Consider the following 24,756-nt stretch of genomic DNA (forward strand, 5'->3'; position numbering starts at 1 on the left):
CACACACACACACACACACACACACACACACACACACACACACACACACAAAACTAGCCGTATAACCTTGGGCAAGTTACTTAACCCCAATTGCCCTCCAAAAGGCAAAAATAATAATAATAATAAAATAAAATAGCAAACAGCAAAGTAAAAACCACAGCAAAACCAGAAGGAAAAAAGAAATAATCAGAAGATATTATGCACAGCTATATGCCAACAAAACCAAGAAAACAAAAGAAACAGAGGAACACTTTCAAAAATATAAAATATCCAAACTAATAGAAAACCAGATAGACATCTTATATAACCAGATCTCAGATAAGGAAAAATGTCTACCAAAGGAGAAAACCCCTTGACCTGATGGAATCACAGGAGAATTCTATTAAATTTATAGAACAGTTAGTTTAATTCATAAATTATTCTCAAAAAATGAGAAAGAATTCTACCAGTATCCTTTTATGAGACAAATATAGTTCTGATATCTAAACTATGGAAAGAAAATCATAGGCCAATAAATATCATTAACAAATATAGACTTAAAAATTTTAAATAAAATCCAAATAGATTATAGTACTTTATCCAAGAAATTATTCATTATGACCAAGTGAAATTCATACCAGAGAGGTAAGGATGGTTCAACATTAGGAAAATAATGAACAAAATTAATCATATTAAAAAAACAAAACATCCAAAACCACATAGTCATCTCAATAGATGTAGAAAAAGCCTTTGACAAAGTTTAACACTCTTTTATGCTAAAAATCCTATTTTAGGATTATTTATTATTTATTATTATTTATTTACAGGCACTTTTTTTAAAAATACATTATAAAAAGCACATATCTAAAAGCCAAAAGTAAGCATCATACACAATGGGGATATAGTCGAACCTTTTCTTCTCCCTGTTACAGAAGTAAAGCAAGAATGCCCACTGTCCCTAATATTATTTGATATAGTTCTGGAAATGTTAGCTATAGCAATAAGCAAAATAATCTTAAGTGTTGGAGGGAAGGAGCTTTAGAAAAGCAAGAAATGGTAAAAGCTTAGGATTGAGAGTGGGGGAAGAAGAAACAAGCTGCAACAGACAAATAAGCTATACCTTGTATAGCTAAAAAGTGTGTACATGTGCACACACAAAGAATCTTTTCAAAAACTGGCCATAGATTGCAGCATAAAGATCTCAAAAAAAAAAAGAGAAAAGCAGAAATACTAATCATTTACTGACCATAATGCAATAAAAAATAATATCCAATAAATATCCCTTACAGAATTTAAAAGGAACTGTGACTAAACAACAATTTTAAAAAACTGATGCATCAAAAAACAAGACATTATGTTATATGTGGGTGTATTTACTAAAATTTATAGAATACAGCTAAAGCTAAAGTATTACAGCAGTTCTGAAGTTGATTTTTGTAACCTTTAAACACTTTAAACAACAGGAAAGGACAAATCAATGAAATGAGCATGGATTTACAAAAATAACAAGTCAGAAATCCTCAACTAGTTTTGAATTAGAATAGAAATTCTGAAATTAAATAGACATTGTGAAGTTAAAGAGATTAATAAAATTATAAGCAAATAGACCATTAAATTGATAAATAAATTAGAAGCTTTTAAAAATTACTAAAATAAAGTTAGCTAATCTGATTTTTAAAGAGAAGAAAACACAACTGTATCAAAAATGAAAACTGAGAACTTAATTGAATAAGGTTAATAAAGAAAATTATTAAAAATCATTTTGCCCAAATTGGAGTTTAAAAAACGATATGCAGGGGCAGCCAGGTAGCACAGTGAGTAAGAGCACCGGCCCCAGAGTTGGGATGACCTGGGATCGAATCCAGGCTCAGATACTTAGCACCACACCCAGAAATAACTGGCCGTGTAACCTTGAACAAGTTAGTTAACCCCAATTGCTTAAAAAAAAAAAAAAAAGATATATCACCCAAATCATAATGATTAACCACTTTGGTATACTAATAGGATACAAAATGAAAACACAAAAACCCCCCACTTTTTTATAACATGGGGATAAAGTCTAGACTTGTGATTCCACTGATTTAGCACACCTCTTCTCACCTAGGTCATGAGCACCTCTATGTAACTTTAGAGAGATGACTAGAGCAATAGTATCCAACTCAAACATGGATCACTAAACCATACATAAGGATCTCGGAAGGCCACATACTGACATAGAATGAAATGTAATATCATCTATGTTCTATTGTATTTTTATCTATTTTGTTAAATATTTCCCAATTACATTTTAATTTGGTTCAGGTCACCCCTGGGTGTGTTGTGGGGTACAACCAGGCTTTGCAGTGTGTTTGACACCACTAGCCCAGAGCACCGAGAAATTAACTGCCATTCGCAGTGTTAGTCAGTATAAGTCAGACACAGGAATTAAACTCAGGTTTTCCTGACTTTGAAACTGGTTTTATATCCATTTCACCATGGTCTCTCTCTCTTATGAAACATACTAACGACAATGGGAAAAAATGACCAAAATTCCATTTAAAATAACCACAAAATATATACAAAATCTTAGCTTCCAATGATACACTCAGGATTAATATAAATAAAACCATAAAACATTTCACAGAAATAAAATAAGATTAAATAACTGGAAATATAGTCATTGTTTATGGTTGAGCCAAGTCAGTATTATAAAAATGATAGTATTTCTTAAATTAATTTACAAATTTAGTGCTATATCAAATTGCAAAAGACAAGTCTTTTATAGTTATGTTTAAGAGCACAATCCACTTGAAGAAAATAAAGGTAGAGCTTCTCAAGAAAAATAATGAAAATAAACAGGAATAAAGGGGACATCACTTCATCAGATTTCAATTATTATATAACATTAATAATCAAAACTGTTCAGAACTGGTTAGAAAGAGCAAGTAGATCAGAAAAACCTATTATATAAGCAAGAAAGAGCCAAAAGTGATGTAAGCAGTCCAGCGTTGAATAAACCCAAGAACCTAAAGCAGAGGAAAGATTATCTATTTCGGACAAAACTCCTAAGTAAACTAGAAGCACTTTGGCAGAAACTGTTTTCGTCTAGACCTGCCCCTTACATATTCTTGGCCCTAATTCTCCTCAAATCTAAAATGGGAAGGAGGGAAGAGGTGGGTTAGAGCAAGATAGCCTCTGAGAGCCCTTCCAGCCCTCAATGATCCCATGGCCATAGAATGAACTTCAAATAATATACAAATAAAATGTAAGATAACATAATAAAAAACAAAGGAAAGTAAAAAAGTACCTTTTACAACCAATATCTCAATGGAAATTTTTAAAAAACAAACAAGAAAAAGTGACTGTATATGATAAAAGACAATTTCAATTACATAAAATTAAAAGGCTTTTAGGTAAACAATATCAATGCAACTAGAAAGTAAGAACTGATAGGAAAAGATGTTTACAATCAATTACCTCTGATAAAACTAGACAGGTCACAGTGACAAGCAGATTCCCCATAAGAATGCACACTTGCAGCTATTTTATAACTTCTAGTGTTAGAAAGAACTGCCTAGGACACTGAGCTATGCATCCAGGGAATGAGAGCAGGACATGAACCCAGTCACCCAAACTCTGAGGTCAGTTCTGTATCAACAACTGGATGTTGCCTCTCTCAATCACTAATAAACAATAAGAACAGAAATGAAAACAACTCTCCACTCGTGTTTCATCACAGTACCATCAAACTGGCAAAGACGCTACTCTGACACTGCCTTTTCCTCAATGTGGCTACTTCCTCTAACGTCACAGAAGCAGCCATTCAAGTCTGCACCCATCATATTTCCTGGTAGGCAGTCATGAACTTTTCTTACTGGAAATTATAAAATAACTCCAAGACAAGTGAAACTACAAATCTGTCATTACCTTCAAAGCAATTGTGATGCTTTCAGTATGTAAATTTCAGTGTTGTTGAATTCCAAATATAAATGCTGTTCTTAATTTGATATTTTGCTAAACTTTTTTCATTTTTGATGCAAAACATAAAATACTTCACTTTTGGGCACCATTTCTATTATACAAGTGCATAGGTCAATACAATAGACATATCAAAAAAAAGGAAATGTACATACTTTCTTAAAACTACCAAATGTCATGTCTTCTTTAACGTTTAGCAAGTATTTTCTGTCTACATGCTGCTCTTTCCCACCTATGAAACATAAGAATATCTTTAGAAATTTTGATAAACGTATAGTTATAATTCACAATACAGCATTCTGATTTCTAATTTCTGGAGACAAAACAGGGAAGGAAAGTAAGGTAATAAACATTTACGTAAGGCTGATGTGCCAGGCACCGTGCTAAGCTCTTTACAAATATTATCTCATTTGATCCTCACATCAACCCTGTGAGTAAGGTGGTATTACTAACTGAGGCAAACAGAGGTTAAGTGATTTGCCCAGGATCATACAGCTATTAAGTATCTTAACTCTGCATTTGAACTCAAGTCTTCCTGACTCCAGACCCAGGACTCTTTCCACTAAGATGATTCAAAATATTGAGGCTTCTCAAAAAAGTGGTCATTTTTCCCCCTAAAGATTCCTCTGGAAACCTGAGAATATATGATATCCCAAAAGTCTTAACGAAGTCTTGAGATTTGACACCTTAAATAAGTTTAGTTCACTATAAGTTTCCTTGTAGTTCACATCTAAGTTTCCATTGATACAGCTCCTAAGGGAATCCTCTAGATCAGAGGGTAAGGAACCTGCCCACTGGAGGCCACACATGGCCTTCTAGGTCCTTGGGTGTGGCCTTCTGAGAGAGCCCAAGTTTTCAGAACAAATCCTTTTATTAAGGAGCTTTGTCCTGTGAAGTTTGGATGGGCCTGTACAGGTTCCCTGTTCCTGCTCTAGGTAATAACTTCCATCAGTTACAAGTCAACCTTAATTCTGCCCCCAGAAAATGGAAACAACACAAAGGACTCAAAACAGACAACAGCCAATCCTTAACATTCTTTGGTCGTCCTGTGAATCTCAAGCTTCTCTCGGGGTCTGACAGAGATCTTCAGGCTCATCGTGCCACGTGTTGTTTGGACTGCCCTCTGGGAAGGGAAAGAACTGGAGATTGCTAGAGACTTAAGTCCCTGAAATTCTAGTAATTTCCCCACCATCTTCAACCCAGAACTCCATGGGGGTCTCCAATCTGCTATTATCTTTGCGCTCCCTCCAGAAACGAGGTGACCCCTCCCCAATGTCTGCATAATTCACAGCAGCAGCAGAGGCACACTGCTCTTCCCTACAGGGGCTCAGAACCTCACTGCTCCTCTAGCTGTAGAATACCCCATGCTCCCTCTACCCCTGCTTGACCAACAGGCCTCCAGGACCACAAAAGTTCAGCAACTCTCAAAACTCAGCCCTAAGTCTAGAGTTCAGAAAATCCTACCATTTGGCCATATGGTTCCCCTCTCCAAAGACTTTTCCACAGTTGGTTCTGCGAACTCCATATCCAGATATATTAGATCCAAAAACTGCCCTTTAATCTGAGCAGGCAGTTGGGCAATATAACTCCATTATCTCCTAATGTCACTTGGCTGAGAGGCCCCATCACTGTTTCTGGGCACCATCTCTCAGGTCTTACAGGTGAGAGCACATATCAGTGCAGAATGCCACTGCTCCAACTGGCTCCTTGGTGTGAGGTTTGCATCAGACAGTGTGATGGTTGCTGTCCCTTGTTCTCAAAGAAGACCCAAATGACATCACTATGCTAAGTCAAATTAAAGGGTGACCAACTACAACTGATCAGACTAATATGAGCTCAGACTGCTCTACCACAAGTAGGGCATAGACAGTCCATGTCAACATTTGGGATAGATTCTCTAAATTTGTGTAGCTCATGTTTCTTTTGAGTTACATGAATTCTGCTTTGCTCATAGAGCACAGCACCTTCTCTGAGGTATGCCAGGCCGGGTAGTCCTATGCCAGTGTCTCCCATGTCACACAATCAATTCCAAAGTTTTTCAGCGAGTCTTTGAAAGTTCCTTGTATCACTTCTTCTGACCACAACGTAAGCATCTTCTTTGTATGAGTTCTCTGTAAAATAGTTTTCCAGGCAAGCATACTTTTGACATTTGAACAATGTGACCAGCCCATCAGAGCTGTACTCTCTGCAGCAGAGTTTGAATGCTTAGCAGTTTAATTCAAGAAAGGACCTCTGTGCCTGGTAATTTATACTGTCAGGTGAACATCATAAGCTTCCTAAAACAATTCAAATTGAAGTGATTCCATTTCCTGGAATGATGCTGGGAGACTGCCTAGGTTTTTCAGGCATACAACGAGCTCAGCACAATGGCTCTGCAGACCTTCAGTCTGGTAGTCAGTCTTTGCCCCCTCACTTTCCTTTGGAGCTTCCCAAACACTGAGCTAGCTCTGGCAATGTGTGCATCAACCTCATTTATCAATGTGTACACCCCTGGAAAGTATACTGCCAAGGTAAGTAAACTTATCCACATCATTCAAAACTTCTCCACTTGCTGTAACTCATGGTTTCACTTATGAATGGTGTGGTACTGGCTGGTAGAGCACCTTTGTTTTCTTGGTGTTCATTGTTAGGCCAAAATTAGCACAAGCAGCAGAGAACTAATCCATACTTTGTTAAATCTCAGCTTCAGAGGCTGCACAAAGTACACAATCATCTGTGAAGAAAAAAACATGCACCAACTCTCTCTCTACCTTACTCTTGGCTTGCAGTCTTTTTAAGTTAAATAACTTACCATCAGATACAGGTACTCTTAGGGGTCCAGTCTGCACTGAGTTCTCTGGGTGGATTTTTCCAAAAACTACCACCACAAGTCGTTAGTTCCCTTTTACAGGTCCAGTACAAACAGAAGTCTTTGATTCACAACAATGCAAGTCAACCAAATAATCCATAAAGGCTGACTTAATCACTCATGGTCAGTGAAACATTAATGTCTCAACAAGTCCCACGGTCCTGAAGATTTCCCCAGTCTTCTCACAAGGCTGTCAATAGGCCCCTTCCTATCTTCTACAAAAAGGTAGTTCCAACAAGGGCTCACCTGAGCCTTATCATCTCATCATGGGGTAAAGCTCCCTCTCATCCACCCACCAACACTCTAGAGCTCTCAAAAAACTGCCAGCCTCTAGGTCTTATCCTTGACAGGAAGATAGGATCAAAGTCATAAGTAAGGGGTCCTGGATAGAAGCCTTTGTCAATAATTTGTGTATGTAATTCTAAATACTATTACAGAAATATTACTTAACATAACATTTAATAAACAGGTACCTGTTAGAAGGCTGAAAATTGTTCCCACAAATACTGTTATTAATGTCCCCAAAGCACTGAAGTACAGGTAAGAAATGGAATATAGGTTATCCATTATAGGAATTCTGGAAAAGAGACACAGAATACAGCAAAACAGCAAGGTTTGCCCAAAATGCTAATCAACTAATAGCAATGAACCCCTACACTAATAGTTTTGTTTCTCTGAGTTACATTATTGTATTTAGAGTTTAAAGTGGCAATAAATGAATGGCTATGTGATCAGCATAGTGCAAATGTGAACTTTCTAGATATTTCCAATAGCTGGGAAGCTTAAAAATCTAACATTTCTGGTATGATCCCACAAACTTTTCCATTTTTAACATGTATGCTTTATGTTTTGGTCAATAAATACCAAAAGAATTACACCATAATTTACTGACCAATAATTCTCAAGAAATTAGATAAGGTAAATCCTCAAGATCCCAAATCACTATAATGAAGTTCCCTGATGTAAGAAGCTATTACTTCTCTCTCCCACCAACTCATTTGCTGAAAGGCAGAACATATAGTACTCATGGGAAATCCCTGACTAGCCTCTGGGATAATCTGGCCTAGTTTCAAACTGCTATGTATTATAATCTGATCCACCATCAATCAAATCTGTGCAGCCTAGGAAAGACCTACAATTTGGAATATAAAAATAAAGATCATCCAGATAGTTAAGAAAGTTAAAAATGAAAAACTTATATATTTAAGTGTTATGTGTAGAAGTACATTTCATCAACTCCAAGGAGGAACAAACTACTACTCATAAACTACTCAATTCATAGTAATGTATTTAACAATTTATGTATGATGAATAATCTTACTTCTGCAACACAGTTGACTTTAGCTAAAGATTACACAGATTATCTGGTGAAATGGAGTTGCTTTTAATTTGAAATTTCCAATTAACACACTATTACTATTTCCAAAGGATATAACATGTACTGTTCAATTTTCCATTTAGAATTCTCACTCTGAAGATAGATGCTTATCAAGAAACAAAAGGATTTGTGATTTGCTCTTCTTTATAGTACACTTTAAAATATATATATATATATATATGAGACAATATTTGCATTAAGATTTTTAAAATACCTTTTTAAATCACTAGTTCTCCATGATCTTAAGAATGGATGTTCTGGGAACTTAGTCCAATCCAAATGGGAACTTCTAGTTACAGTACAGTTTGCAACTGAAAGGGGTAATGGTAATGTTCTCTCAGGAGGTGGCGGATAGAAGTGAGCCCCAATACCAATCCACATTGAAATGGTGAATCCAGCAGTAAGACCAATAAATGAGCCCTGAAAAAGAAGAGTACTTTAAAAACAAAACAAAGGAATTTCTCTTTGGAAAGGAAACTAAAAACATAACTATAAGTTGGGACAACTGTACAAAGATTTTACCTTTTAAAAGACGATTACTAATCCTATAGGTAACATAGAGCATTTTAAGATATAACAAGCACTGTCTCTTGTAGGCTCAGTGCATTCCATTTGCAGATGATTGTGCAAACCTGAGTACCAACCCTTGCTGAAAATTGTTCGTTACCCATCACCCCTTGGACCTGGCATCTGCCAAATTCCGGACCCAGGCCACGGACCACATCCCTTGAATGATGATACCCTGAGAGGCAGGGACAGCTCTACATCCCTCCCCAGCAGGAAGTAGCTTGGGAAGCTGAGATCATCGTCCTGTACCCCCAAATGAATTCAGGTGTCATCTGTTTAAGGGGGGAATGATAGGGTACCTGGGGTCTAGGTCAAACCAACTTGTAAAGGCGTAAAATACACTTTCTCAACTCTAAAAAAAAAAGATATAACAAGCACTTTCCTCATCACGGTTCCACAGATGTAGTTCAAGTATCATCTCCATTCTTTTGAGTAAACCTGCCCACAATAACACAACTAGTAAGCATCAGAACAAGAACTTGCTTGAACCCAGGTGACCTGACTCAAATCCAAAGTTCTTTCCACTAGTAGCACAAAAAAAAAAATTCCCTATCTTTATATACTGCTTTAAGATTTGCAAAAAGCTCCCTGCATACAGCAATCCTGTAATCTAGGCATAATTGTTCTCATTTTCTAGGTGAAAAAACTGAAGGTCAGAGCTGTCGTGACTTTCCCAGAGTCACACAGTTGACAGCTATGAAGAGCAAATCTTCAAGGCCAAGTTCCTGGTTCCATAGCATTCTGGCTCTTTGAAGTCAAGCCTTACTAAAGTGGAAAAAAATCAGTTTGTGAGCATCCATGTCTTTTGGTAATGTTATAATGTAAAATGAGAACTGATTCCCAGTTTAAAGACTTGTTAGAAAGAAGCAAGTTTGAGAGAATGAAAAGAGCACTAAACAGGCCATGAGAAGACCGAAGGTCAAGTTCTGGTTCCAAAATTAACTATATCTCTGAGCCTCAGTTGCCTCATCTAAAAATGGAAGGATTAGTGATATCACATATGATTTTCATGAATATTTAAGTATCTCCTTTCTATGTTCCATTTCTGAGAACTACTGGACAGTATAAAAAAAAATCATGTGAAATAGGAGTATATTTGGATCAAAGAATAAAAATCACCAAATCTTGTCCCCAAGAAGATGTCATTTTTACATTTGAACCATACAAACAATTTTTTCTAGAGCAAGAGCTACTGCAGTCTGGCTAGCTACCAAGGACGGTTCCACAGTGACAATATCTCACAATGTAAAAGCCATTCTTTCCTCATGGGAAGGCAGGAGTGAGCCCATTTGCTTACTGTGGAGCAAATGAGTGGGTTCTAGGCCAGAGAAGGAAAATCTGTAGGACTATAAAACAAAAGTCATTTGATCAGAAAGTCACCGTTACATTCTCAAGGGAAGGAATTCAAAAGAGAAATCAGTTACGCCTATCTGGCTGAAAAAGGCAACATGGTCTTTAGGAAACAGTTAAAAAAAAAGTTTTTCATGGCATAATTTCACATTTGGATTCTTTTTTTTTTTTTTTTAAGAATCTAAATTTGATCCAAAGCTACTTGCTTCTTGGTTTGAAAAAGTCAACATAATACATGTATGGGGCAGCTAGGTGGCGCAATGAATTGAGCACTGGCCCTGGAGTCAGGAGGTTCAATGCGTTCAAATGCGGCCTCAGACACTAAACACACTTACTAGCCATGTGACTTTGGGCAAGTCACTTAACCCCAACTGTCCCCTAAAAAGCAAATAATAATAATAATAAATGTATGCGCTTTGAAGAAAACCAGCTTTTATGAACATTAAAAAAAAAAAAGGAAACAAAATCATGCTTTTTAGAATTTAAGAAAATCTAAACAATGTTTCCCAACAGTTGCTAGAGACTCATAGGATTTGGTCAGTATTAAGAAGTCAGTTAGTCCAACTCTTACTTCTCTAGCATCCCCCCAAGAAATGTTTATCCAGCTTCAACTTAAACCTTTTCTATATCAATTCATATACGTCTTTCCAGGTTTTTCTGAAGTCATCCTGCTTGTCATTTCTTATAGCACAATAATATTCCATCACAATCATACACAACAACTTGTTAAGTCATTTCTCAACTGATGGGCATCTCCTCAATCTCCAATTCTCTGACACCAAAAAAAAGAGTTGCTATGAATATATTTTTGTACAAAAATGTTCTTTTCCCTTGTAAAAAAAAATATCTTTGGAATACAAAGCAGTTATCACTGAGCAAAGCATATGCACAGTTTGATTGCTCTTTGGACATAGTTTGAAATTGTTCTCCAAAATGGTTGGATCAGTTCACAACTCCACCAACAGTATATTTGTGTCCCAGTTTTCCCACATCCCCTCCAACATTTATCATTTTGCTTTTCTGTCATATTAGCCAATCTGATAGGTATGCGGAGACATCTCAGAATTGGTTTAATTTGCATTTCTATGATCAATAATGATCCAGAGCATTTTTTCTAGGATTATACATAGATTTGATTTCTTCTTTGGAAAACTGCCTATTCATACCCTTTGATCATTTATCAATTGGGGAAGGATTTGTAATCTTATCAATTTGCTTCAGATTTCTATATATTTGAGAAACATGGCTTTTACAAGAGATATGTGCTATAAAAATTATCTCCCAGGTTTCTGCTTTCCTTCTAATCTTAGTTGCATTGGTTCTGTTTGTGCAAAAACTTTTTAATTTGATATAATCAAAGTTATTCATTTTACACATTTTGTAAATAGTCTCAATTATCTTGTTCAACACAATCTAATAGGTAAACTATTCAATACTTATATTACCCTTCATGTCAAATCATGAACCCATTTTGAATTTATCTTAATATACGTTGTGAGATGTTGGTCTATACCTAGCTTATGTCATACTATTTCAGGTTGTCCCAGCAGTTTTGGTCAAATAATGAGTTTTTGTCCCCAAAGCTTGGGTCTTATGGGTTTCTCAAACAACAGGTGACAACGGTCATATTTTACCATGTATTGTGCACCTAATATACTCCTCTGATCCACCACTCTATTTCACAATCAGTACCAGACTGTTTTGATATTACCACTTTGTATTGCAGCTTGAAATCTGGTACAGCTAGGCCACCATCCTTCACATTTTTCTTTATTGATTCCCTTGATATTCTTGGCCTTTTGTTCTTCCAGATGCAGTTTGTCATTATTTTTTCTAAAAAATATTATTTCTACTAAATAATTCTTGACACTTTCAATTGCCACTGAATATGCAGATTTATATAGAACTGTCATCTTCATTATACTGGCTCAGTCTACTCATGAGCAATTAACATTTTTCTAATTGTTTAAATCTGATTTTATTTGTGTGAGAAGTGTTTTGTAATTGTGTTCATAGAGTTCCTGGGTTTCTCTTGGCAGATAGACTCCCAAGTATTTTACATTGTCTAAAGTCATTTTAGTTGAATTATTCTACCTCTTGCTTCTAGAATTCGTTAGTGAAAAACAAAAGTGCCAATGATTTGTGTGAGTTTATTTTATATTCTGCAACTTTGCTAAAGTTGTTAATTATTTCAACTAGTTTTTTAATTGATTCTCCAACATTCTCTAAGTAAATCATCATCTTATCTGCAAAGACTGATAGTTCTATTTCTTCATTGCCTATTCTAATTTCTAGGATTTCCCAGGAACAGTCATTATTTTTTGCCAAAAACTTTTTCTCCATCTATTGAGATAATCAGATGGTTTCTGTTGGTTTTCTTATTGACAGTGTCGATTCTGTTTACAATTTTCTAACAATGAATTAGCCCTGTGTTCCTGGTATAAATACTACCTGGTCATAATGTATGATCTTTATGATATAAATTACTGTAATCTCCTTGCTAGTATTTTATTTTAAATTTTTGCACCAATATTCACTAGATAAGTTGGTCTATAATTTTCTTTCTCTCTTCACTCTTCCTGGTTTAGGTATCAGGGCCATATTTGTGTTGTAAACGGAATTTGGAGGACTCCTGTTTTTCATTTTTTTTCGTTTTGTTTTGTCTTTTTGGAGGGGCAACTGGGGTGAAGTGACTTGCCCCAGGTCACACAATTAGTTAAGTGTTAAGTGTGTGAGGCCGAATTTGAACTCAAGTTCTCCTGATTCCAGGGCCAGTGGTCTATTCACTGCACCACCTAGCTGCCCCTCCTCCTGTTTTTCAAAATAGTTTATATGATATTGGAATTAATTGTTCTTTAAATGTTTGGCAGAGTTCACATGTTAATCCTTCTGGTACTGGGGTTTTTTCTTAAAAAGTTCATTAACTGCTTGTTCAATTTCTTTTTCTAAGACTGGATTATTTAAGTATTCTATTTCCCCTTTTGTTAATCTGGGAAGTTTATATTTTGTATATATGTGTATCCTTTCCACTTAATCAGATGTATTGACATAGAATTGGGAAAAATACTTCCAAAAACTCCTTTAACTTCCTCTTCATTGGTGTTGAATTCACTCCTTTTATTTTTGATACTGGCAATTTGGTTCTCTTTCCTTTTTTAATCAAATTAACTTAATGGCTTACCTATTTCATTGTTGTTGTTTTCATAAAACCAGATTCTGGTTTTATTGATTATTAGTTCAACAGTGTTCTTTCAATTTTCTTAATCCCTCCTTTGATTTTCAGGATTTCAAATTTGATGTTTCATTACATATTCTTAATTTTTTCTTTTTCTAGCTTTTTAGTTGAATTCCCAATTTATATCTACTATTTCGCTACTTCATTCATTTAAGCATTGAGAGATAAAAATAAACCACAAAGACATGAAGCAGAAGTACTGTCAGTTCTTCCCAAAATGGTTTCTCAAAGTGTTAGGAGCTATATTAACTTGGGAATTCTCATCATTTTCTACTGTAAGTCAATCAGATGACCTTGCAGAGGGTTGCATACTTTAAAATGTGGTCATAATAAAAGCAAAATGGATGCATATCAATACTTACAAGTGAATTGGCAAAAGGGTTTAAAATTCCCAGAGTAAACAAGCCCAAGAGAGGCCCTCCAATCATGCCAAATATGCTGAGTGCTGCCTGGGACCAGAATAAAAATCACAGATTAGCTATTTTACAGACTCAAAGTAAAAATTCCCAAAGAATTCTACCTGCAGGACAAATTAACATGCAAATTGTCATGTGAAACTAACAAAAATGATTACACCTAATTAAAAACTGTGAAAGCTACAGATACATGGTTTTTATTTCCATATTCTAAATCAAGATTAACCAAACTGGCAACACTTATTTGCTTCTTCTATGGATTCTTTACCTTGTGCAGAGCAGTAAAATGTTTATGCCAGTTGGTATATCTCTTCAAGCTGTGTATATTGTCTTCTTGTTTGTGCTTACATCACTATCAGTTCACATAAGTCTTCCTATGCTTCTCTGAACTCCTCAGTCACTGTTTCGCACAGCAATTTTGTTTTACTATAATCATACACTAAAATTTAAATACTAATCATTTATTTCATTAAATTTAAAATTTTTATTTTATTTTTTATTTCATTGTTTATTTGTTTTATTTTTTTTAAATTCTTACACCATTTGCTTTTTAAAGCTTTACCGAAGTCTTTTGTTTACATATCACAATCTTTTCTGAATATGGGTCCAGCAAAACTATTAACCACCTTAAAACCTATCTGACCCACTCAGAATTAATATCTTACTTAGATACTCCCTGTAAGTTTTATCTTTTTTTATTATTGAAAAATCAGTTCAACACACAACCTTATTTTAAAATTCATTTAAGCCATCAACCATACCTGACAGTATATTCAAGATTCCATATGGTTTCCCAACTGCACTTTCGCAAAGATGTTCTCTACAACCAAGGTTGATCTTTGTAATTATAAAACATTTGATTTGATTTTATTGTATCTTTATACATTTTGTATATTGTTAATCTGGTTCTGCTTATTTCACTTTACATTAGCTTATGTTCTCATAATACACTTTTTTTAAGTGTTTTATTTGTTCCAATTACACGTAAAGATAGTTTTCAACATTCATTTTCTGTAAAATTTTGAGTTTCTAATTTTTTTCTCCCTCACATCCTCCCTTCCCAAGAGGGGATGCAATCTGATATATGTTATACACATGCAATCATGTAAAGATATTTCCACATTAATCATGTTGTGATGGAAGAGAGATGAAAAGCAACAAAAAAAAAAGTTAAAATAATATGCTTCAATCTGCATTCAGACTCCATAGTTCTTTCTCTAGATGTGGATAGCATTTTCCATCAAGAGTCTTTTGGAATTATCTTGGATCACTGTTTTCCTAAGAAGAGCTAAGTCTACTATAGCTGATCATCGCACAATGTTGGCTGTTACTGTGTACAACGTTCTCCTGGTTCTGCTCACTTCACTCAGCATCAGACCATCTAAACCTTTCCAGGTTTTTCTGAAATCCTACTCATCAATTCTTATAGCACAATAGTATTTCATCACAATCATATACCACAACTTGTTCAGCCATTCCCCAATTGATGGGCATCCCCCCTCAATTTCCAGCTCCTTGCCACCACATAAAGACCTGCTATAAATACATATATATATATATATATATATATATATATTATATATATATATATATATGTAGGTCCCTTTTCCTTTTTTATATTCTATCTTTGGTATGCATGCCTAGTTGTGGTACTGTGGTATCAAAGGGTATGTACAGTTTGATTGACCTTTGAGTATAGTTCCAAATTGCTCTCCAGAATGGTTGGATCAGTTCACAACTCCACCAATAGCACATTAGTGTTCCAATTTTCCCACATCTTGTCCAACATTTATCATTTTCCTTTTCTGTCGCATCAGCCAATCTGATAGGTGTCAGTTGTGTGTTGCTTTAATTTGCATTCCTCTAATCAATAGTTATTTAGAGCATTTTTTTTCATATAACTATAGATAGCTTTAATTTCTCCATCTGAAAACTGGCTGTTCATATCCTTTAACCATTTATCAATTGTGGAATGACTTGTATTCTTATAAATTTGAAAGAGGCCTTTATTAGAAACAATGGCTGTAAAAATTGTTTCCCATTGGAAATAAGTTATAAGATGGATAATGACAGATAAAACTTCTAAAATGCTATGATTAGTAAGCTTATTAGGTCAATTCAATTTGACAAGCATTTATTAAGCACCTTCTATGTGTGCCAGGCACCATGTTAAGCTCTGGAGATACCCATACACACGCATAAAAATGAAACAATTCACTCAAGAACCTTAATCTACTGCTTTGCTTATTTTTAGGTGACAGTTAAGATACTCATGAGTAGTCCTTCAGATGATTAACTTTGGACCTGGGTATGCAAATATGGGTGATGGTGATGATGGTCAACATCCAAAGATTGCTTCAACATTTACAATGCTCTTACATGTACTCTAACCTCATTTAATCCTCTTAACACCCCTGAGAGGCAGGTGATATTTTTATCTATTTTACGGTTGGGAAAGGTTTAGTCACACATACAATGCCATTCCTGACTCTGTACGCACTACAGATCCACTGCACACCCTAATAGTTACAGAAGGACAAAGCTAAGATAGTGGTGGAGAAGCCCAAGTTAGATGAAAGGCCTCTTAACTACCTTCACCAACAACTGCAGCCCTTCAGGGTTTATCTCTTTTGGCAACTTCTGTTTAATTCCCTTAATAATTAAATGTGGGTGTTTTCCAGGAGCCTCAGGTTCTCTCTTCTCTTCCCACTATGTTTTTTCTTGTTGAGAGCTCATTCATTCACATACTTCCAACTATTACTCGTATATTTTACAAATTTACATGTCTAGTTCCAATCTGATCCAACTATGAGAGTTCTCAAAAATTTATCAACTGCTAGGTAGCTTCACATAATGGTTAACAGGAGAATGTCATGCAAGTACATTCTGGATGTGAATTACCCACTGGCTATAGGCCTAAACTTCAGTACAGTTTCAGAGCTTCTCAAAACAACCTAAGAAGTTCATTTCAAATCGATATGAGTAGGCAGGTTCTAGCTTCCTCTGATAACTCCAATAGAGTTTATACTCTTCCAAAATCAATCCAATCAGAATGTTATGAGGTATCAAGATATGACCCACTTGATTAGTTCTATAGTGGATCCCACAAAGCAGGTAAAGCAAAAAAAAGTTTAAAAGCCAAGTCCTGAAGTTTTAAAAAATATCCTTGAATATTTGAGAACAAGGATCCCTAACCACCTCAAGATATCCTCAGGCGTCTCCAATAACTCATCTACTTGGAGGTTTTCTAGAAAGCTAGAACAAAGCTAAGTACAAAGTCGATTCGTTATAACTCAGACATCTCCAATACAGTATGATCAAAGTGTTCATTTACATTTACATCAATTACAACTTGACTGACATCTTCAGGGGCGATCTAGAACCAACCCACTCAGCTGAACTTAAGAAAACTTCTCAAAGTGTTTGAGTCAATCTATACTGTCTGAACCCACTCACAAGGTCGCCCTGGGAGTTCAGTAACTGCTAAAAATCTGGTGTTCGGACAAGAGTTTTGAGGACCTCACTTATCCCTACTACATACTGCATTACTGCTCCTCTATGAGGCAGTTGCAATCCGCATTTAGTGCTAGCCATGAACAGACAGACAATGTAGGAAAGGAAGGACTATTTGAAAGCCAAATGCTTTTTAACTATTGAAAGAAAAAGAACAAAGCTATGGAACCTCTTCTCTTGATGAGCATTTCCTTTAAAACAATGCTCTAGTACTTAAGACATAATTAGAAAAGGAAAATCATGTTGTGTTTTTAGCCCACCGTGTGAACTTACTAAAATTACTTGTACTTAATAAATCATCTAGTGAAATCAAACATCCATGGCTAGCACTAAGATAGAAATGCAATTAGCCTGCATAGGAGCAATCATACAACTTATAATGGTAATTAAATAAGTCTACAAAATGGATAATACTTGTTGAATTTAATTAAAATTTTAAAGTGACTCTGTACAAAAGGAAAAACAGAGATATTGGCTAACCCACTCATTTTTAAGGTGAAGTTTCAATCTTAGTGGAACAATTCTAATTTTTAGATTATCCCATATGGGTAGGTATTATGGAAAATACATAGACCAGAACAGGGATGGGAAACCTGGATTCAGTCAAAGGGCTGCATTTAAGGCCCTAGAGGGCAAGCCACATGCGGCCTGGAGGCAGCAGGTTCTTCCCATTCCCTAGTACCCGAATATTTAGTTGCTTACTAGGCTTGGGCATAATGTATCTACTACAAATTTCATTTTGACCATAAATTACATCTTACTTTCCAAACAGGACCTAAGATCCAAATTAACCACTCCTACTCCCACAAGCCAGTTCAATTTTATATACCCATAAGAGGTGAAGGTCTAAAACAAAATGATCATCTGAAATAGGTAGGAAGCAAGTAGGTGGAGCAGAGAAAGGTAATGATACCTGTAAAAGAGCTTCGGAGCTTCAGATACAAAGAAAGCAAAAATCCCCTAGTCTCAAACTGCTCCACTCAATAATCAAGAGAAATTTTTTACTTAATGTTCTAAAGATACGAGATTTATGACTCATTCTACATTTTTGCCTCATTTAGAGTTATTCCTCTTATATTCCATAAAAAGATTTTTTCCCAACTTTCTAAAGTCTCTGAAATCTAAAACTCACTATAATCTTATAAACAGTAAAGAGCAATCACAAGGAATTAAATAATCTAAACTGTTTAAATAATCTAAACATGAGTAGATAGTACTTGTAACTCCTAAGAATTTTACCATTATTATGACATTTAGAAGGAGGGCATGAGTTTGAGTTGAATATGATGATATATGAAAAAATTAAATTAAGGGGTAGGAAAGAGGAATGCACTAGGGAAAGGCAGAATGAAGTAAATTATCTTATATGGAAGAAGTGACAAAGAACTGCATATAAAATATACAGTGGAGGGGAAGATGGATGAGAGGAAGCACTTGAATTCTCATCTGAAGGTAGGCCAGATTGGGGGAGGCAGTACTCAAAAGGAAAACATTTGAGGATGGACAGGGTCAAAGGAGAGAGAGAGAGAGAAGGATAAATGGAAGAAGAGAGAATACAATGGAGGGAAATACACAGTAATCATAATTATGAAAACATTTTATAGCAAGTTCCTCTGACAAAGGTCTAATTTCTCAAATATATTGAGAACTGAATCAAATTTATAATACAAAGTCAAAGTATGAGAACAGGCAGTTTTCAGATGAAGAAATCAAACTTACCTATAGTTATATTTTTTAAAATGCTCTAAATCAAAAAGAACTCTGAAGCACCACCCCACACCTACTATCAGACTGGCTAATATGACAGAAAAGGAAAATTATAAATGTTAGAGATGTGGAAAAATTGAGATACTAAGCAATGGGGGAGTTGTGAACCAATCTAACAATTTTGGAGAGCAATTTGGAACTATGCCCAAAGCACTATCAAACTGTGCCTACCCTTTGATCAGCAATGCCACTACTAGGTCTGTATCTCAAAGAGATCAAAGGAAAAGTAAACGAACCTAGTTATACAAAAATATTTATAGCAATTCTTTTGGTGGTGGCAAAAAATTTGAAATTAAGAGAATGCCCATCAATTGCAGAATGGTTGAATAAGTTGTGGTATATGATTGTGATGGAATTATTGTGCTATAAGAAAAGAAATGCAGGATGCTCTCAGAAAAACCTAGAAAGACTTATGTGAAGGGAGCAAAGTGAAATGAGAATAGTGTGCACAGTAAGAGGAATGTTGTATGATAATTAACTGTGTATGACTTAGCTTTTTTCAATAATACAATGATCCAAGACAATTCCAAAGGGCTCATGATGAAAAACGCTATCCACCTCCAGAGAAAGAACTGATAGAGTCTGAGTGTCAATGGAAGCATACTTTTTAAAACTTTTTATTTCTTATTCTTTTATTGTGTGCTGTTTTACAACATCACTAAAATAGAAATATATTTTTCATAACTGTATAATCTATAACAAACTGCTTGCCATCCCAGGGAGAAGGGAGAGAAGAGAGGGGAGGGAAAGAATTTGGAACTCAAAATTTTTTTAAAACTAATGTTAAAAATTGTTTTTACATATAATTGGGGAAAATATTTTTAAAGTATTTAAAAATCTCTCTCTTTATAAAGTGTTCCTGAATTTAATGGAGCTAATTACTTCCCTCTGCCTATCCAGTGTAGGTATGAAACTCTAATCCTTTCTCTAAGCCATGCATCCTAATTGCATATTTATTTCCTCTCGCCAATAAATTGTTAGCAATATGCTATACTCCATGCACATATTAATGTGTCCTTTTGAAAAGTATACATACTGATGTCTCCTTCAGGCGTTAGCTTCTAGAAAGAATGAGCTGGTCTATGTTGTTCCAACTGTAAGAACCTAATAAAAACCCATACATTACTATGTACTTAATAAATACTTTTTACTGCCGATACACAGGTGGAAAATGGTGTAAAAGGCTGGTCCCAGACTACAATCCATGGACCTACTGCAGGGAATATTCCATAGATCCTCCATTTTTACTATTTCTAAATTACAGAGTATTCTTGGAAATGCTTTCTACTTACCAGAGTGCTTTCCAGTTATGTGTGCAGCTAGAAGCTAGAATTTTGAAATATAATTCAGGTTAAAAATTCAGCTAATTATATCTACCTAACACTTGTTCTTCTATATAACTACAAACGTATGTTACCTGTAATAGACCTCCCATTAATGATGCCAAAGCAGCCATTCCAATGCAAAGTATTCCATAGAACAGACCTAGATGAATATGTTAAAATAAAATAAAATGTCAAATTACATAACAGTTGAACTCTCAATCAACTAAATGTATATCTTTCTCTGAGCAGACAAAAATTCTAGAGTGAAGAATGGACACAGGTATCAGTGTAGTACATGTGGCAATAGCTTTTTCAGTGAGTCTTTAATTTAAAAATCATAAGTCTAAAAAGCAGTTCTTAATCCAATCCTGAAGGAAATTTATGTTTATAGGTTTGGTTTACCAGATTAGTGTCAAAATTAAAACACCATTTTACACCACAAAGCAGAAATAACCTGCTCAGTGTTGTTACTGTTGTTGATGTTCAGTTATTCAGCAGTGCCTGACTCTTCGTGACTCCACAGACCACAGCTGTCCGTGGAATTTTCTTGGCAAAGAAACTGGAGTGGTTTGCCATTTCCTTCTCCAGAAGATCCAGTGTATCCTTTTGGCAGGCAAACAGATGTTTTGTGATTTGTCTGGGGCCACACAGCTAGAAAGTGCCAGAGCATGGATTTGAACTCAGGTCTTCCTGACTTCAGGTCCAGTGCTCTTTCCATTCAGCCATCAGCTGTCTCCCACATAAAACCATTAACAAACAAAATAATCCTTTAAGTAAATGAAAAGTGTCTAGCTCATGCATACTCCCCTAGTAGAGTCTCAGAAGTCTGTCTTGTCATCAAATATGGGTTTTATGGATGATGAACAAGTTACATAACTTCAAAACTGAACTAAAAATACATCCTAAACTGAATAACAAAGCAGTCTATTGCCAACACACTAACATCAGTGTAGGAATACCAGGTTGATGCACACATTGCCAGAGCTGGCTCAGTGTAAGGGAGGCTCTGAAGGAAAGTATGGGATAGAGGAATAATTGACTACCAAACTGAACATCTACAGAGCCATGGTACTAACCTCATTGTTGTATGCCTGTGAAACCTCGACAGTCTACCAGCCCCATGCCAGGAAATTGAATTGCTTCCATATGAATTGTCTTTGGAAGATTTTGAAGATTACCTGGCAGGATAAGGTACCAGGCACTGAGATCCTTATTAGAACTAAACTGCCAAGTAGCATACAAACTCTGCTTCAGAGGGTGCAACTCCAATGGGCTGGCCACACTGTTTGAATGCAAAACGTATGCTTGCCAAAAAGACTATTTCATGGAAAAGTCACACAAGGCAAGTGTTCACATAGTGGTCAGAAGAAAAGATACAAGGACACTCTCAAGAACTCTGGAATTGATTGTGTGACATGAGAGACACTGGCAAAGGACCGCTCAGCATGGCGTGTCCACATCAGACAAGGCCCTATGCTCCATGAGCAAAACAGAATTGCAACAGCTTAAAGGAAATGCAGGATGTACAAATTTGGAGAATCCACCCCAAATGTTCACATGGATTATATGTGCCCAACCTGTGGTAGAGCACTCCAAGATCGCACTGGTATGATAGCCACAGTCCGACACCCTGAAACTTGACTCTAGCATAGGGACGTCATTTTGGTCCTCTTCCAGGACGAAGGACAACAAGCAACACTGGTATGCCAGGGGTGAGCACTAAAAAGTCAATACAATGTATGAACAGAAACTGTCCAAAACAAACAGTAAGTCTTTTTTAAAAATCATATCATAATAAATTAGAATTTAATGAACACAGTTGGGAAATGTTTACTTGGCTGTTCACCAAAGTGTTCCCAAATCCTGTTCAGTAGAAGATGGAGTCACACAAATTCTACAGAAGGTGTCAGGTTCTCATAGGGACTATGGCAACTTTTCTGGAAAAATATCTAGAATATGATCACTGACCCCTCCTTAAGGTACTCAGGGGCTCTGCTCATAACGGGTTTGGCAATGTTCTCCAAACTAAGGCTCATATTAAGGACTCAGGCACTACGAGATTTGTCCTGTTGTCTGTTCAGAGAATCAGTGCAGTGAAAAGGGCTCCCAGACCCAATTGGTTTCAATGTCATCAATTTCCCAAGCCAGCTTAAGCACTTTGGTTTTCGGAAGCCCAAATTCTTCAAGCAGCAAACTAATATGGGGAAGATCCAAACAAATAAAAGGATTCTCCTGTAAGTTAACTTCCAGGGTTCTACAAACCTATTTTGCTGCAATCTCTAAGCCTTCTACTGTGAGACTGCCTCCTGTCTCCTTATCTATGAGATCGACTTTTGCAACAAGATCCTAATAGTAAGATATAGCATAAAAATTCAAGTTCTTGATTTCTTCAGTTTTATGCACTTTATGGAGAAGGATTTCTGATACTCTTGGAGTACAATTCATACAAGTAAGCCCCTGTTTTGTGCCCTGGAATTTTGTATGTCATTTCAGCATGCTCTCATTCTCCTTTAAAACTGGGAAGAAAGCAGGGGTTAACCAACTCCTTGTCAGGTTTTCCCTCTACTCCTAAGATTGAAAGCCTTGCTGATATCAAACCAAGTTCCAAGTAGCTATATAAATACTGCTTGTAGATTCTACTGAACATCCAGAATGAACTTATGTACCCATCTGGTAATGTCTGAAGGGTGACTTCAACTTCTGGAAGAAATTCACCTCCTAAATTCAGCATGCCTAAATCTTTCCTGGAGTTTTTAATTGCCCATAATAAAAAGTTCACTGTAGGGGCGGCCAGGTGGCTCAGCGAGTTAGAGCATTGGCCCCAGTGTTGGGATGACCTGGGGTTCAAATCTGGGCTCAGATACTCAGCACCACACCCAGAAATAACTGGCCGTGTAACCTTGAGCAAGTTACTTAACCCCAATTGCTTAAAAAAAAAAAAATAAAAATAAAAAGTTCACTGTGATCGATGCTGAAACTCCTTCAACAGTTTCACTCATTATGGAAATAAAGTCATCTTCTACAAGTAAAAAGAGATGCTTGAAAACCCTCTCTTACCTTCTGTCACAACTTTTGAACCTTTTTACCTGGTAAGATATGCAGCTGCTGCCTGTGGGCCACCACTCCCCAGATGCAGTCACTTCTCTGGGCTTCATTTTCCCCCTCTTGAATGAGAACCAGATGGATCAGATGCCCAAAAGCTTCTCTCCAGGTCTAAGACTCTGTTCACTGTTGTCTTTTCGTCTTCATCATCATCTTCATCATCATCATCACCATCATCACTAACCTGTATATTTCTAAGTTTTACTAAGCTCTTAACATACCTGATCATATTTGATTCCTACAACAATTTGGTGAGGGAAGTCTCATTCCCAAGAACACCAGGGGCAGGCCCTGTTAAACTCATAAGACAGATGAGGAAACAGACTCAAAGATGTTCCGACCCCACCACTGATAAAAGTTAGGGATTTAAGGGGAACCCCAAGTTTTCCTAGAAAACTTTCATCTTTCCAGATAAGAGGTGAAGGAGAGATTAAAGAACTCATGGAAGGGCTCAAAGAAAAAGGGGCTCCATGTTATACTCAGTGTTATCATCTGCATTGACACAATTATCAGGCCAAATAGAGAAAGGAGAAGGCAATGCAAAATATATGTCTTCTCTGTACAAAAGAACACAAACTATTGAATACCTCTCCTTTCTGCTCTTAAATATATTTATTTTGCTCTTTCAACAAAATATTTAAGTAAACAGTTTATAGTGAGAGACCACAACTAAACTGTTGAGATACAACAACTAAAACAACTCAGGTACATGCTTTAACTTATTTTCCTTTACAGAATTTGCTATCAGGCCAAAAACTGTAAAATATTTAAATTTACCCATATTAATTATTCTGTTCACTTATTTTAATGGAATTGAACTTTTTTTTTTAAAAGCAATCGGGGTTAAGTAACTTGCTCAAGGTTACATGGCCAGTTATTTCTGGGTGTGGTGCTAAGTATCTGAGCCTGGATTTGATCCCCAGGTCATCCTGACACTGGAGCCGGTGCTCTTATTCGCTGAGCCACCTGGCCACCCCAGAATTGAACTTTTTTTATTTTGAAAGTCTGAAATTTTTGCTATAAATTGAAATGAAGAAATCCAGTATGTGAACAAGATATCTTTACAGCAACGTCAAACGTGGCTTCCTGCTGGCCTGGAAGCATCTCGTGTCAGCAACTCCATACCAGAGACCAACCAATCCCTCAGCACTGATAGGAATTAATCTATTAAGCCTTGGCTCTCTGAGATTTCCTGACTGTGCAAGAGTCCAAATTCATCTAATCTACTCTATTTAGGTAGCCACAGATCACACTTCATGGCAACCAACCCAGATATCTCAACATACTACCATCTGCCCTGCTAACATGAACACTCCACT

The 24,756-nt window shown here is 36.1% G+C and overlaps 1 protein-coding gene and 1 pseudogene across 1 annotated transcript in view; both read right to left on the bottom strand.

Moving 5' to 3' along the window:
- The window catches only part of LOC138166588 (sodium-coupled monocarboxylate transporter 1-like), a 79,780-nt gene that overhangs the window by 205 nt on the left and 54,819 nt on the right, over positions 1 to 24,756 (bottom strand). Inside the window, exons 10-14 of the mRNA XM_069095071.1 lie at positions 20,428 to 20,495; positions 13,677 to 13,763; positions 8,377 to 8,582; positions 7,258 to 7,361; positions 4,092 to 4,168 (exon numbers count right to left, since the gene is read on the bottom strand). Coding sequence (XP_068951172.1) covers positions 4,092 to 4,168; positions 7,258 to 7,361; positions 8,377 to 8,582; positions 13,677 to 13,763; positions 20,428 to 20,495 — 542 coding nt within the window. The remainder of the gene's footprint in view (positions 1 to 4,091; positions 4,169 to 7,257; positions 7,362 to 8,376; positions 8,583 to 13,676; positions 13,764 to 20,427; positions 20,496 to 24,756) is intronic.
- On the bottom strand, positions 22,598 to 23,334 carry LOC138166646 (ectonucleoside triphosphate diphosphohydrolase 6-like; annotated as a pseudogene).

This window comes from Petaurus breviceps, unplaced genomic scaffold (assembly GCF_028583685.1).
Source record: "Petaurus breviceps papuanus isolate PSGF00001 unplaced genomic scaffold, PetGlider_PUasm1.0 225, whole genome shotgun sequence".
Lineage (NCBI taxonomy): Eukaryota > Metazoa > Chordata > Mammalia > Diprotodontia > Petauridae > Petaurus > Petaurus breviceps.